At 44.7% G+C, this 15,890-nt stretch overlaps 1 protein-coding gene across 1 annotated transcript in view; it reads right to left on the reverse strand.

The window, feature by feature from the left end:
• Positions 1 to 4,067: 4,067 nt before the first annotated feature.
• The window catches only part of VWA3B (von Willebrand factor A domain containing 3B), an 83,878-nt gene continuing 72,055 nt past the window's right edge, over positions 4,068 to 15,890 (reverse strand). The window contains 1 exon segment of the mRNA XM_066340509.1: positions 4,068 to 4,438. Coding sequence (XP_066196606.1) covers positions 4,068 to 4,438 — 371 coding nt within the window.

A 15,890-nucleotide genomic window follows, 5' to 3' on the forward strand; every position in this document is an offset into this window, starting at 1 on the left:
TGTCATATTTCTAGAACCAAGGTCAATTTATTTGAAGCACCAGGAACTCCTGGAAAATTATTCCCTTACACTTCCTGTAGTATTTGCTTTCATTTTTTTAATATGAGGTTTGACAGCCTCATGCTTACACCACGGGCACCAGACAGTGGAGAAGTTAAGAGGCACATGGATCAAGTTAGTAAAATTAAGCATCAATCGACAGGAGCGGAGTAAGTTCCCTCAGCCCCACTACTGTTCAGATTTGTGCCCTGATCACTGCATTAATTCATCAAATTAACACTTTTCTTTTAAATTGAATAAATAAACAAAGTTTCCATTTCAAGCTTCTGAGCTAAGGCTCGGAACTGAAGTCTGATGCAGGAGATGACGCCACTCTCACGGGTATGGCAGAAAGGGAGGCTTTACTGCCTCCCGCTTCAGACTCACCTGCCCACGCTCTCCTCCGCAGCATCCGAACTCTGGCGCTCCGTCCGCCGCTCCGTCCGCCTGCCTGGACGCGGGCCCCGGGGCTGCGGGCGGCGCTGCCCTCGGCCGGCGCGGAGGCGCTCCGGCGGCGCCGGGAGCCGCGGCAGCGCAGCCGGCCGGGCCCGGCGGGGGCGGCGGGGCAGGGCAGGGCCCGGGGCAGGGCAGGGCAGGGCAGGGCCCGGGGCAGGGCAGGGCCCGCCGAGCCCAGCCCAGCCCAGCCGCCCCTCCGCGCTGCGTGGGCGGATTACGGCCGCAGCCCGAGCGCCTAAGCCCGGCTCACCGGGAAAAGCCGCTCGAAGGGCTTTGCGATCCTGTTAAGTTCTCGGAGAGGATCAAGACGTCAAAGGGGCTCGGCGGCGCCGCGGCACATTTCGTGCCACGCCGAGGAAAGTTGGGAACCCGGCGCGGGCAGGGCAGGGCCGGCCCGGGGCCGCCGGCGCAGCCGGGATCCGCAGCCCCGGGCGGCGAGGCGAGAAGCGGCGGGGCCGTGGGGCGGCCACACGCCCCGGAGCCCGCGGCAGCCGCTGTCCCCGGGCGGGGCGGAGCCGTGCCCGGGCCGGGGCCGGAGCTCCAGAGCCCTGGGCCGGGCAGGTCCGGCCGCCCTCCGCCTCCTGCCGCGCATCAGCCGCCGGGAGAGCCCGTGCGAGCGGGGAGGACCCGCGGCGCTCCCGGCCGGGAGAGCCGCCTCCCCGCCGCCCTCCCCTCGCACACACCGCCCGCGGCTCCTTCATCTGCCGCTGGCCGGGGGGCCGGAGGCGGCGGGGACGCTCAGGAAGGCGGGAGGAGACGTGCCGCTGCCAGCTCGAACCGCGTCCCTCTCGGCAGCCGTCGGGGAATGGATTTCCCGGGCCTCTGGCTCCGCCGTCCCTGCGCGTCCTGCCCGAGGAGATGGTACCCCACAGCCGCCTCCAGCACTGCGCTGGGCCCGACACCCTCTCATCGTGAGAGGCGCTTCTCCTCGCGGTGCCGATGAATAGGTTTCTTCTTCAGCGCTTGGCCCTCGCTCCCTGACCTCCTTGAGGGTGCTGACCCTCATTTTCCTGTGCAGAAGCTCCCTCAAGGCTTTCAAGCTCCCCCGAACTCCACCTATTCAGTTCTGATTCTGCTTTTCACAGGGTTCAGAAGAGCTGTAAACAAAGAGTGTGTATGATTCATGAAATGATTCTTCAGCTGGGAAATGTCAGCAGAAACCATGTCATTCCTAACTGAAAGGCTGCTGCACTTTGCTGCATGTCAATTGAGCTAGATTAGACACAACGGAACATTAGAAATGCATTCTAAGTGCTCGGGTTATTTTACATCAGACTAACCATATCGCAGAAAAAGGACTGAGGAGAGGAAATGACCATAGCTAAAACTTAAAACCCCATCAGAAACTCGAGATGTCTGTCTCCTATAGCTGACACACCAGTCCTCAGAGTAACAGGGTTTTTGAGGATCAGAATTGAAACCCTAGGCAAAAAAGCAGAAGGGAGAAAGCATTTGAAGAGCATCCTTTTCCATGCCCTTTCCTTCTGGGGTGACCCCTCAGGAGTGCTCCAGGCAGCATTTTGGAAGCACTGGGACCACAGCTAACCAAGCAGGTGTGCACCAAGTGCCAGGCTGCTGTTGTCCCTCCCAAGGCTCAAGCACTGGTTGCACCTCCCAGGTGTTACATGTAGATACCTGCCCCTTGCCGGTCCTGGCTTCCTCCTTAGCCAAGGTCTGGTTGTACACCTTGCCCTTATGTTCTGGTTGCTACTAGAAGGAAGCTTGTGAATGGAACACAGGAAAAAAGCTGTGGAGACTTCCAGAATGTCCCAGATCTGGACAGTAAGGGGATCAGGCTGAATCAACAAAAATTAATGGCCACATCCAGAATGGCATCACTTTCCAAAGTCTGTCATTGCATTCAGTGGTACTGCTGCAAGAAATTCTGGAGAAAAGTATGTGTTAAAGTTGTAATACATCTTCACAGTACCTCAAAACCAGTTGCCTCGGAATTTAAGATGACAGGGGGAAAAATTCTGTTTTCCTTTTCTATTTTCTGAATTGTTAGGTATAAATTAAAACGTACTTATTCAGGGAGCAAATATTGCTTCTTTCTAACATTTTCATAATTTCCATGAAATTTTCTTTCCAAGTTTAGTTCTTGCTTCATTTGAACAATCATTAAGCCAGTCCCCTGAGAACCATCAACCTGCTGACAGCTGCAGGACATCATCCATCAAAATTATTATGTTCATCAAGGCACTATTGATGATTTATTTCAGTGGCCTTAGATAGACACCTCTTTAAAACACAACCATGAATTACCATGTCTAATTTCAACAAAGTATTTTTCAGTTTTATATGCAAACTAAAGATTAATTTTGTGCCACAATGCCTGCAATTCAGCAAAGCCTCCATAATAGTTTGTGACTGGAAGTTATAATTAATAAGAAAAAGAAAATCTGGAGTTCCAGCGCAGTTGGACTTCAGTGGTCCTTGTGGGTCCCTTCCAGCTAGGGTATTTTATGATTCTACCTAATGATGTTATCCAAGGAGTGAAAAAAGTGTCCTTTCACTGCAGTAAACTGCATGTTCTCAGTTGCTCTGAACAGATATAGGTCCCAGGTAATCAGTGGAGTTGAGCTTATTTACAGTACCTGTGCCTTTGTCTACAGAGCTCCATTTTGAGGAGCACTGACATTATTCCGATAGTTCTCTCAAGACTGCTGTGCTCTGCAATAAAGCACTGCCAAGATGCCTGACAAAAGAATAAGGCTCAATAAATAAATAAAGGAATGTGTTATAAAATCTCATTTTCTTCAAATTGAGAAATCATAATTTCCTGTTTGCATTGTAGCTTTGCTCTGTTTCTTCTGATTGTTCCACTTCAGAGGAATTAAATGAAAAAAGGTCTGTGAAATAATTGGACTGAATTGCCAACCTTAGAAAAGCTCATTTGGTTTTGTTCCCAAGAGAAAGGCTGATTAGATCTGCCTTAGAAAGCCATTCTCATTTGAACAATGTGAGTTATGATTTGGAGAGGATCTGCAGAATTGGAGCTCCACTGAACAAAACTGTGAAGTTAACGTGCAAATGCAAGACAAAAAGATTCAAAAGACAGAATAAATAGAAACAAAGAATAGAAATATCCAAATGAGGCATGTGAAATCCGCATCGCAGGTATTTTCACAGTTTTTAAACAGCCTGATCCTGTGAGGAACTGACTACTGTAGAAAACTGAACATAGCCAAGCTGCTTTCATAAACTAGTCCCACTAGAGCCAAGGATGTCCAGATAAATAAAAGCAAAAGGTCACACATACCTGTTTAGTGTTCTACACTGTAATCTCCATCTTGTCCTAATTATAAGTGACCAAGCTCTATTTGTTTTGCCTTACTCTGCACCACTGGGGTGAGGTACAGTAAAGGGGCAAGATGGGAGTCTGGTATTCTTTTTTTAACCAAAATTAATGAGCTTTTAACTGGCTTGAGTAAAAATAAATGCTGAATGCAAAGTAGCTGCTATGTCCCTTTGAAATCAATGAAAAACCTCCCACAGGTTTTGGTGTAACAGGGGTGGGACCATCCATCTAAAGCCAGTCCTTTTTCCAAGCAAAATCACAGTGCAAGCCATCACAGGCTGAACCTATCCAAAGAAAGAATGGTAATCCTGTAACTCTGGTGTTCCGGAGACATTTGGCCAAGAGCAGAGCCGGGCACGGACGGGTGAGGCGCCTTCCCGCTGTGGTGGCCGCCAGCGCTCGCTCCCTTCGGGCACAGCGTTTCTTTCACAGGCGCTTCCTCTGTCACAAGAGAGCCCCGAGGGGTGGGGAGCACACGGTCGGCAGGGACACTGCCTCCTGCCCCAGGAGAGGTGTGGAAATTCCTGCCGACTGCAGGCCCAGCTCTGGGTTCCCTTAGCATCTTGTGTGAATCAAACTGCCTGAAGACATCCGTGAGCCGTGCAGAAGCACTACAGGCGATCAGGGAGTTGTGGAATTCTGCTGCGAATTTTCATGCCCCTCTGTTTAAACCAACACGTTCGCAAATGCTTGTTAATGTTCCCCTTTGCTATGCTGGTTCTCAGGACTGTCCTATCTCTTAGTGAAAATAAAACTATCCTGCTGTCTCTAGGGGAATTTCAGCAAAATGCTAGGCAGGCCTGAGGCACTGACAGGGAGACAGCCCAGCTCCTCCAAACAGAATGAATTGACGTTTCCAGTCACATAATGGCGGCCCATTAGCAGCAAGCACAGGATTGAGAGACACCTATGTGAAATATAAATTAGGGCTTAAAAGCCTTTCCCATTGTGCTGTATGATGGCAGTCACTGCCAGTGCTGGGCCTCACTAATGAATCTGAGGAAGCCCAGCTGACAGTCTGCGGCCAAATGTTGGTAATCACGGATTAAAGACGTCACTTTCATGAACCCAGAAATGTCTTTACCTGGACCTAACAGCCTGCACAGGCTCTGTGATGGACTGTTCTGAGATACAGGAGACAAATCATGAGTGTTAGATCTCTGACTGCTGTCTGTAAGCACTGTGTCAAGTTGTAAACGCAGAACTAAAGCAATCAGAGAACTAAAAAAAGTGTATAGTAGGGCTACCGGGAGCTAACAGCTCCAAGTGTCCTTGTTCTGACCCTCATTGTTCTGACCTTCATTTCAACAGCACTTTGAGTAGTCAATTGTCTCTTAGCAGATACGAGTGATTTACCTCAACAACTGAGGAAAGAGAAGAAAAAATCCTATCCACTTCATTTTAGGGGTTGGAACTAGAAGATCTGTAGGATCCCTTTCAACCCAAGCCATTCTATGGTTCCATAACTTGCCTTGGAGTTTTTTAGGCAACACCCTTTTTTTTACATCTGCTGCATACAACACTCAAGGTATGTCTCACTAATACTCATGTTACAGTAGTCATAAAGAGCAAGCATTTGAAAATATGACAGAAAGTTCAATATTCCAGTAGAGTGCTGAGTTCTGTGGAATCTTCATTTATCTGGCACTGTTCAGTGTCTTTCTAGGGCTTTCTGTGGACCAGAGATTAAATCAGGGCAGGAGCAGTCCAGCTCATCCGAGTTAGATAAGGCAAAATACTGAAATAAGAAACACTTTAAAGAACAAATATCACTGGCTGGGACAGGTGGGAACTGTTGTCTTATGAAGTTGATACAACCACAGACAACAAAGGCAAAGACTCAGGAAATCTTTGCCAACGGGAACATTCTGTATACAGGCTTTGCTTAAACAAACCAGCTGTCTGAGAGCTGGGGTCAGTGACTGATGTGCTCCTTTGCTGATGTACCTGAACCAAGCATGCTACTGGCTCCCCCTGTAATCTTAGTGGGAGACAGGCTCCTGCTGGATGACTCTTTTGTCTCTCTTTGGGGGAGATGCCTTCTTCTGTAGTGTGAGTGCCAGGCTGTCTATGCCCTATCTCCTTTTGGCTTACACACTCATGTGGCTACAGCATGATAACTTACCATGGCCTGGCATAGCCCATCAGAGCTGACCAGAACGCAGATACTCCCCCAGACACTGAAATCACCCTGGTTTCAAGCCCACTTGTCCTAGTTCCATAGGAGTTTTATTTCAGCAAGCTACTAACACACTTGAAAGTACTATTACAGTAGTCAAAGACCTTCCATAGCAGTAACTACCAGCAAAACCTAAGTTTCAAAGTTGATGCTGCCAATGCATGAGGAATGAGGAGGACTTTTGAGGAGGGGCTGAAGGAGCTGAGATTGAGAAGGAGCCTGGAGAAGAGGAGGCTCAGGGGGCACCTTCTTGGTGCCTACAGGTACTTGAGAGGAGAGTGCAGCCAGGTGGGGGTTGGCCTCTTCTCCCAGGCTACCAGTGACAGGACAAGACAAAACAGCCTCAACCGCCTCAAGTCCTGCCTCTTTCCCCAAGTAGACTTGTGGAATTGCCCTGGGGGTGTTACAGCTATTTTTATGGGGCTCAAGGCAGGGCTATCAAGATGTCTTTGAAGATATCTCTGTAGAACCTATGAACACTATTCTGTTTCTTGTCAACTTAATGTCATATTCAGAGGGACATCAAGGCACTGTAATGCAGCACTCTGGATTAGCAGCCTGCAAAGAGATTGGAACTAATCTTCTGATGTCACTTGAAAGTCAAATGAGAAATGGCAACACAGCTGCCACTGGGAAAAGGGATTTCCCAGAATGGTGCCTTCTTTTCAGCACAGAGGAAACTCAGGGAAAACTCTGAGTGGTTTTACTGAGGGCTAGACACAGACCCAGAGAGTTTTTGGGAAAAGATTCGGAGGCTGGCAGTAAGACAGAAGAATTTATGAGATTTACACTGCTAAAATCCTGAGTGGCTAATAAGACTTAACAATGCTTGCATCTTCCCATGCACAGAATAACAAATAGTGGCTGATTTGATGCTGGCAATGGTTAGAGGGGAAGGAATGATTTCACAGAATATATTCATTAAGATTAGCTTCCTTTTTATTGCCTTACATATGAAGAATAGCCCTGAAGGAAGAGTTTGATGAGCTTAGCAAGCAGCATTTCTAAAGTTTATCCTTAAACCCTTTTCTTGCCAAGGGAGGTAGGGATTGTTAGAAAGCATGATGTGTTAGGTGTTTTATACAGAAATAAGGAGATTAAAACTGAGCTTCAGACACCTGTGTCATGCTTCTGAGAGACTGAGAAGGAGAGCTCTGCAGTTTCTTCTGCCCCTTCCATTGCCATGCAGCTGTCTTTTCTAGAAAAGAGCTAAGAGTCCTTTTGGCATTAGCACCCCTTTTTTGAGGGACAAATAATATTTAATTCTAGAGCTATTTCATTACATTGTTCTTATCCTCAAAGCGTGGACTGATCAGTATAGAAACAACTGGTGGATGTCATGTGGGTGTAATTCAGAGGTAGGCAAGCCAGATATCTGGTTTGCATGGCAATTTTGAGTCAGATAACTCATTCTTATGGACTCTAAATACAGAAGAGGACCATCTTCTCCAAAATCAAAACCTTGAAATGTGAGCAATCATTATTCACAAGGAAACTCCCTTCAACTTTCATAACTATGTCAAAAATACAGCATAAAAAATGAGAGCAGTAAATTTCAGAAACTTCTGGTTGCTAAAGTAAAGCCCTAGCATTCAACAATATCAAATTGTGATCAGGCTGTTCATGTCACTGAAGATATCACAGTTATTTTCAGAAATAAATCATAAAGATGTATGCTACATCAAAACTATTGGAAAGGGACATTGCAGTGTGTTTCTCTTTCTGAAAGACGTAGGGAGGTTGGGTGACTAAGTCAATGTTGCACTCATTTCAAAGAATAACAAAACTAAAATTAGGACAATAATCTAGAAATTGCTGTACCACATCAAAGTCAGTAGTCACTTTAATCGTGGCTATGTTTTCTTTATGGATAATATGCAGGAGTGAACAGTAGAGGGTGTTAGCTTAAAGGAAAACCTGAGTTAACTCTGTGGAATATGTCCTGTTAATACAATTCACAACAAAAAAATCAGGTGCTGTGAAGTACCTTTTGTCTTGGTGTAAATGGCACTAGGGAACCAAGTCCATGACATCCATGATGTCACCTCAAGAGGAAAGAAAAGGGAAAAAAAAAAAAAAAGAGAGAGAGAATTGCAAACAAACCCCTCTGAAAATCATAGAATTTTAGAATTATTTAGGTTGGGAAAGATCTCTAAGATCATTGAGTCCAGCTATTAACCTGGCACCACTAAACCATGTCCCCAGGGGTCCCATCCTACACATCTTTTAGATACCCCCACGACAGCAACTTCACCACTACCTGGGCAGCCTGTTTCAGTGCTGGACAATCCTTTCAGTGAAGATTTTTTCCTGATATCTCATCTGAACCTCTCCTGGCATAGTTTGAGGCCATTTCCTCTCATTCTGTCATTTATTACCTGGCTCCTCTGTTTTTATGTCATTCACGATTTTTGAATGGTTTTTCAATGTATCTTGCAGATTGGATAATTAATCTTTTGATGACTTTCTGGATGGCAGCTCGGAAAATGTTTTCAGTTTGATTTTTTTTTTAATAGCAAGCCTCAGTATCACTAGATTTGCCTTTGTTTTCTGCAGTTTCCTAATGTCAAAACAATTTCTTCCACTCTTCACATAAGTAGCCAGATATAAATGGTAATGGATATAAATGGACAAACCTAAGCCTCTCCTGCAATACCCACCAGAGGGAATGACTTTACTGACAGGGCTCAGTGCTATTTTAGGTGCTATGGATTATTTCCCCCAGCATCTAGCAGACAGACAAAATTAGTCTTTAATAAGTCTTATGTCATGTATGCCAGCCTGAATCAGATGTCTTGGACACCCTTAGACATCTCAGATCGCTCTGGACTGATGTTTAGGCAGCTGGACTTCATCCTGTTTGTTTCAGTTCTGTGGGTCTGAAGAGAAAGAATATATAGACAGATTTCTAAAATTCCTTAATTTATTTAGAGTTCCTCAGGGAACATATTTGTGGTACAGGATTCATGAGCATCACATCTAAAATCCTGAATCATGGGACTTTGCTCCCTTTCCATTCACTTAGATGCTAAATCTGTGTCCTGGACACACACCAAGTTCTCGCATTTAAATTTCAACTCTCAGATGAATTGTCAAGCATGGGTCTTACCACAAACTTGGCTACCTTTATTTTTGTACATTTCAATGTACATTTTAGTTCATAAAACCCCATGAACATCACAAACAATGTAATGTACATTTGTGTCCAGAGTTCCTGTAACAACAAGCCCTCACACTTATCTGGGGCCGCTGCTGGGAAGATCAAAAGGGCAGTGCCAATGAGCTCAGCATTACACATCTTGTAAGAAGTCCAAAGCCCTTGTAGAAATGTTTGTAGTTTAATTCAAGAGAAAAAAATCACCAAACAGCAATAGATGTGCACATAGATACAATGTATAATAAAACTTTCTTTGTTATTACCTACATTGCCAGAGCCACTGCATAAATATTCTGAGATCTGTCTGTGCTGGTTTCTGTGCAGGACTGGCCTTGTCCTCTCAGCTTCTCCCTGACTTCTATGAAGTTAAAAACTGTTTGCCACTGCAAAACACCTGCAAACCACATACACACGAGGTCACATTTATACAGGAACAAAAGTTTTAGTCGCTGGTGGGGGGAGAGGAATTTTGTATTCAGTGCTTTGGCATGCTGAGAACTTCCAGGCTTTTGCAGCCCATTTGTACAGGTAATGGTCGAGACTGCTCAGACTGGCCATTTGTTTGTATTGATCTCTTAAAGCAACACAAAGTGAGTAGGCTGGGTAAAGGAGAAATAAGGACCACAAGCTATTAGTCACCTGCCAGTTTGTCACTAAGAGAGTTCCTCTTGGTGGAACAGACACTCTGCACAAAATGTCACACATTTAGGAGAGAAAGGATTCCCAAAATTCCCACCAACCATGGAAAATATTGGGCTTTGCTGTTTTGCTCCAATTAAAAAGCACATCCACTGAAGTTTTCCAGCGTAACCCATTTCTCTGTGCATTTTAAACCTGATGTCTCCTGCTGCTCTTATAGACAGAATTAAGCTAAAGATTCCATGGTAAGAAAATGAGAAAGAAGAGGCAAAGAATTTTTTTTTTTCTTTTAGCACACAAAGGAAGTCTGTGTAGCTTTTGTGCTTGGGCTGAGAATACAGAGTGACAGAAAGTAGCTGCTCTCTGACCACAAGGGCTGGCAGAACTGAAGAGATCAGCAAGCACAGCATTGCTCATCCCAGCCAGAGCTGTGGCTGAATGCATTTAGCCATATATTTAATTAAGGGAACAAATAGGCCAACACTCAGCTGCCAGCCCTGCAGGCATACTCACAATGTAATTGTCTGGAAACATATTTTTAAATTCATGTGCAAAAGATACTTAAGCACTCAATACAAAGCTGTTAGGCTGAAGTTTGTCGAGGAAGGGTCTGAATTTCCTTCATCTGTAAAACAGCTGCATAAAATAAAGATTGATGGTAAATCCTGGCATGAATTTTTTTGTGGAAAAATTTTTCTCTGATGCTATACCTCTTATAAATTATCCACAGGCAAATTACTCCATGTTACCCATTAAGATGTAAGTTCAAAAAATGGTCACTAAACACCAAAATATGCTTCTGTTCAGGAAGAAAAGGACCAAGATAAATAATGAACATATAGCACATACTGGCTTGGTGTCTAGTCCACCACCATTCCATGAGCTATCTATTAAACCCAGAGCATCTTGCATTTTTATGGACAATTCCAATTCAGTACCCATTACTTCCTGTAACAGTAATCGCTACAAAAACTTGCTTAGTCCTTGTATTTTGTATGTTTGTATTTATATTTTTAATAATTTGCACACCTAGCAAGGGCAAAGCTCTTTGAGTTCAAGGTGACTTTCATCTTAGATCAATGAAAACAACAGAAGAGAATAAACTGTGGGTGGTAAACCAATGCAGCATACCTGAAAAGACTTTCAGAACAAAACTAGGCTCTGCAGACAGGCAGAGAAGGTTGAAAACGTGAAGTTCAGTAGAAAGAAAAAAAAATCATTCTGCTAGATTTGCCACCTATGTTCACTGCAATGCCTGAATTTACTCCCCTCACACATTCTCGGTTAAAGATTTCGGTTTCCATTTCATCTGTGAAAAGTGAATAGACTCGCAGCATGTTGTACTAGAAAGAGCATGGGGAGATGGTGATTCTATCAATTTCTGGCCTGTAAGGACATCACCTCCTCCCGGGCCTCCCTGTCATGTTCCCAGCACAGTCCCACACATCCCAGCCAGCAGGGAGAGCTCCAAGGCCTGGAGAGGCAGAGCCTGCAGCAGCTGCAGCAGCGCCCGGAGCGCAGGAGAGGCGGCGGCACTGCTGCCCCGCGCACTGCACCCGCCGTGCCTGCAGCCACTCCAAGGAACTGTCATGTCAGTGATCTGTCTCAGGAGAATGTTGGGCTTGAAAAGTCATCACCCCCAAATATTTATTACTTACTGCTGTCCCGAATTCTGTTTTCAAGCAACCCAAGCTCTACATTAACTCTGAGCTTACGAGCAGCTGGGTAGCACCAGTATCGCAGAGTGGATCTTTAAGCAGTGCAAGCTGCTTCTTGTCTGGGCTGATCAATGCAGCATCAGTGCTGCAGTAGCCACTGTCAGGTGGCTTCTGGTTGACTCAGGGGACTGACAGAGGTGTTTGCAAAATAAAAATCTACATAAATACAACATAAAACAAAGGTGAGTGGTGCAGGGATCTCCATTCTCCTCATCACTGTCTGATGTAGCAAGAACTCAGCTTACAGTCATAAATCCGAGCTCGAGATCAGTGCATGCAGGTAGCTGTCACTACATGTCAAAGCCTGTGCCGCAGATTTCCAACATCCTCTCCTCAAAACCCTCAAGCAACTAAAGATCATGTGGAAAAGAGGCAGCTGCTTGGATGCTGTAATGCTCAGCTCTGAGTTGCTTGAGAGGGAAACTGGAGGAGGGAATGCCACTGGAGATGGACAACTACCTCTTCTAAACCCTCTAAGGACTGAGACATGGGGCAACTTTAACAGGAAGGGATGACACTGCCAGTGCTGAGACCCCAACCTCAATAGCTTTTGGAGTGGAAGAACTGGGCAAAAAGAGCTGATGTTCAGTTTAGGCCACAGATGTTTGTGTATTTGTTTGCTTCTGACCTTTTCTTACAGCCCTGTAATTAGAAGACTGAGCTTACAATGTGTTGAAGTCATCCCTCACATAGTTTTCCCCTCAGCGTGTTTGCTGCTAAATTGGAACCTGGATACCACTGAGCTGGATTGAGGTGTGTCTGAGGAGAAGCAGCAAGGCTGCATCAGCAAACCTTGTCTCGTAGCTTGGGCAGGGACAGCACTTTCTTAATGCTGTTGGCCTGGCTCCAGAGCCACTGTGGGGAGGATTGGGATCACTGACTGCTCGGTTTTCAAGGGCACTCAGCATAAACCTGCATCCTTTTATGCTGAGCACTCCCCCTCCCAGTAGAAGCACCTCCCAGCTGGAGGAAAACCTCAGCTTTGATGCCAATGCTCTCATTTTATCAGCAGGAGAGGATTACAGTTGGCCCTGGAGCACTCAGAGCTGTGGGGATGTCTGAGTAAGAGGAGCTATGTGCTCTCTCACAGTGTGGCTGTATTTCTGCAGCAACCAAGCCCTAGGCAAGCAAGGAAACAGCCCTGGAAGAAATGGTCCATTGCATACCTGTGCAGATTGAGTCAAAGTTTGTTATACAAACTTTCATGAAGCTTCCCTTTTTCTCAGAAGATAGGACACTGATCTCATTTCCCATTTTCACAATAGACTAGGAGGTTACTGAAGACTTTCTAGAGGAATTCAGGCTCAAACATTTTCCACTTCCTGCTGTTCTGACAGCTGGTACCAACAGGACAGCTAACAGGTGTTCTCTCCCTATGCCTTTCATGCAGAGCTGAATGCCAGGGGCTGAGTTCAAACCCCTGGGCCCAAGGCTTGATCCAGAATGATGAGTACATATGCAGGTGAATATTCTTTTCTATGTGTTGATTTGGGGGGCTTTTGTTTAGTTGTTTTTGCTGTGTAAGCTGTGTTTCTTTAGCAAGTAGGAAAAGTGCCATCTTAGTAGCTGGAAAAGAATCAGAAAGAAGTAGTCTGAGCATAATCTTGGCAGCTCAAAATCCACCTCTGCCAGTTTTATATGAGGCCATGTGATGAAGCAGCAACCTGGATTTTGGATGGTCTGGTTATACTCCCTCAAGAGAATCTGAATTTAGGCCTTCCTGGTCAGGCTCAGCTATCTAGTAAATCCAAATGGAAAATTTATCTTGTTGGCAGACCATCAATATACTACTTGTCTTTTTAAAAGAGATGGAGGACAGACACAAGTGTATGAAAACATAATGTCCCATACATCTGCACCGGGGTGTGGAATGCAGGACCGAGCTCACTTTCTGCAAATGGACCAACAAGAAGGTTTGAATGAAAAGAATAAATCCTAACATCCTAACAATTCTGAAGCTTACTACAAAGCAATGCAACAAAACATTTAACCAAACTCAGGCAGGAAAAGTCTTTTGGCCACAGCAGGGAAAATTAATAAATGAAATCCCATGACAGCTGCTTCTTGAGGTCAGACTCCACATCCAGAATGGAACAGTGCAATGGATCCTTAATAACAACTAAAAGGTAAACTCATCTCTCACCACCCATATTTCTATAATACATCAGTTTTTAAACATAACTTGTTTAAGTAACCAACTGAGGTTGATGGCCACCCTCTGATGGCAGAAGAATTAGCCATTCAGACCACCTGTGCTGACAGTTTTGATCCTGTCCTTGGTTAACATTCCTGTTTGTACTTCCCAGAAGTTTGTATTGCACCCAGTGTAATACTACGGTAAGTTTCTTCAGCCATTTTTTGAAACAGAATCTGAGTCTGTCACTGTGGGATGGCATATAATCTATCTGCACATACTTAACGGTATATACCTACAAAATTGACCCACACTCCATTTTCTTCATGTCATTGGAATTGCACCTGCTCAGCCTCAAGCACACAGTAATCACAGGAGACTTAGGTGAGATGATTATGCCAATGCTAGATTAATTTGATTGAGATACATCTTCCTCAAAAATGTGAGCAGGTAGATTCCAAAGTCTGTGTGACTGAAAGCCATTCTTGGGGATGAAACAGATATCTGAACTTTTCATTTGATAACTTCTCTACCATCAGGTATGGGGCTTTTCCTTTCATTGGCAGTGCCATTTCCTTTGGAAAATGAAATGTTCATATCCACAGTAAAGTATTTCTTTCCAAATACCCTGTCCTAAAATTTCATGAATGCTGTGGTGTAGTGATCTGTTCACTGTTTAGAAAAGACCTCGGTGGCTGCCTGTAACCAGGGACTCCATGTGTGTGCCAGCTCCACTCTCCAAGAGAAAACTTTGGGACATGATGAAGGGAAGAACAGAAAGTAATACAAGCTATAGACCATTTCAGAGTATCTTCCAGGACAGACCATTTCAGTTTCTCCTGGGTTTGAGTGTTCCCTAAATCAGGCCAAGCAAAAAATTCCACGCTCTCTCACATCCCCACTGAACTATTCTGGCTTCATGGTCATTTTTGCTGCAAAACCTCTGTATTTCTCCTTTACTAAATAAAAATGTCCCTTTTTTTTTTTCCCCCCACACTGAGAGAAAAACAGGCATCAAACCCTCAAGATTTTCCCAAAACCAGGGAAAACCAGTGTTATCCTAGGATAACAGCCACTGTGTAGGACTTTCCTGGCCAATGTACACCGGAACTAGCTACCTTGAGCAGGCAGTTGAAAGATGACAAAAGGAAGCACTCAAGAGATATGTAAATATATCCTCAAAGACTCTTGCCTCCATTGACTACAGAAATGTTTTTTTAATATACTGCCTCTTAAATGATGGCACAAGGCTATTCTCTTTTTTGTCTCTATTACTTTTTGTTTACTCATGCAGCAATATTTAATATTTGTTAATGCTCTCAGAACATAATGTAATGTAATGTAATATGTATGTAATATTAATCGAAGAATATTCTTTGTCTGATAAAAGCATTTAAAATAGAAGAATCAAAGTGTAGAGGAAGTAATAAAGGAAAAGACAAGGCCTGAGATACTATTGCTGCATCAAAGCAGAGCAATATCCTAGTAGCAGACCCAGTTATGAATGTGTCATGCATCTGGAACACAAAAAAAGGTCTGTGATCAAATGGGCTACCACAAAAGCTCAATTCCCCCAGTATATATGTACCACTAGGTTACAATGTTGTCTTAGGTTGCAATATGTAACCAAAAATGTTTATTCTTTTCCATCTGTTGAAACCTGTTGGGGAGGCGTTTTATCTCTTGTATACCCCATTCCTCATAACTCCAGAGGGAAGCGGGAGGGTGCCTTCTGGTAATGAGCCAGCTGTTAAAAGCAGGTGGGGCAACGTTCCTTATCTCTTCCACAACCCATCCTCCCTCCAGGGGGTATATTCTGGTAATGGGCCGTTAAAGCTCACCAATGACATGACACATTACATCATCCCATTGTGAGATGCTCCACCCAGTGTGGAAAGCCAACCATTCCTACCTGGATAAAAACTGAGACGCTGGAACATCCAGAATCCAGTTTTCCACTGGGTTCCCAGAGGAAGACGTGTCCTATCTCACCATAACTGGACTCTTTTTACAGGATCATCTCTACTCCAGCAGAGCTAATCTGCCACTCCAGGAGGGCTTTGGACTGCTTCCAACACCCTGACCAACAGGGTATCAGACTGTATTTCTGACTCTGTCAAGGTTTCTAGGATTTTTGCTTGTTTGCTTGCTTGGTTTTTTGTACTACTACTTTTGTATTTTTCATATTCCTAGTAAAGAACGGTTATTCTTATGCCCAAATCTTTGCCTGAAAGCCTTTAGTTGCAAAATTACATTAATTTGAAGCG

This window comes from Sylvia atricapilla, chromosome 2, assembly GCF_009819655.1.
Source record: "Sylvia atricapilla isolate bSylAtr1 chromosome 2, bSylAtr1.pri, whole genome shotgun sequence".
Lineage (NCBI taxonomy): Eukaryota > Metazoa > Chordata > Aves > Passeriformes > Sylviidae > Sylvia > Sylvia atricapilla.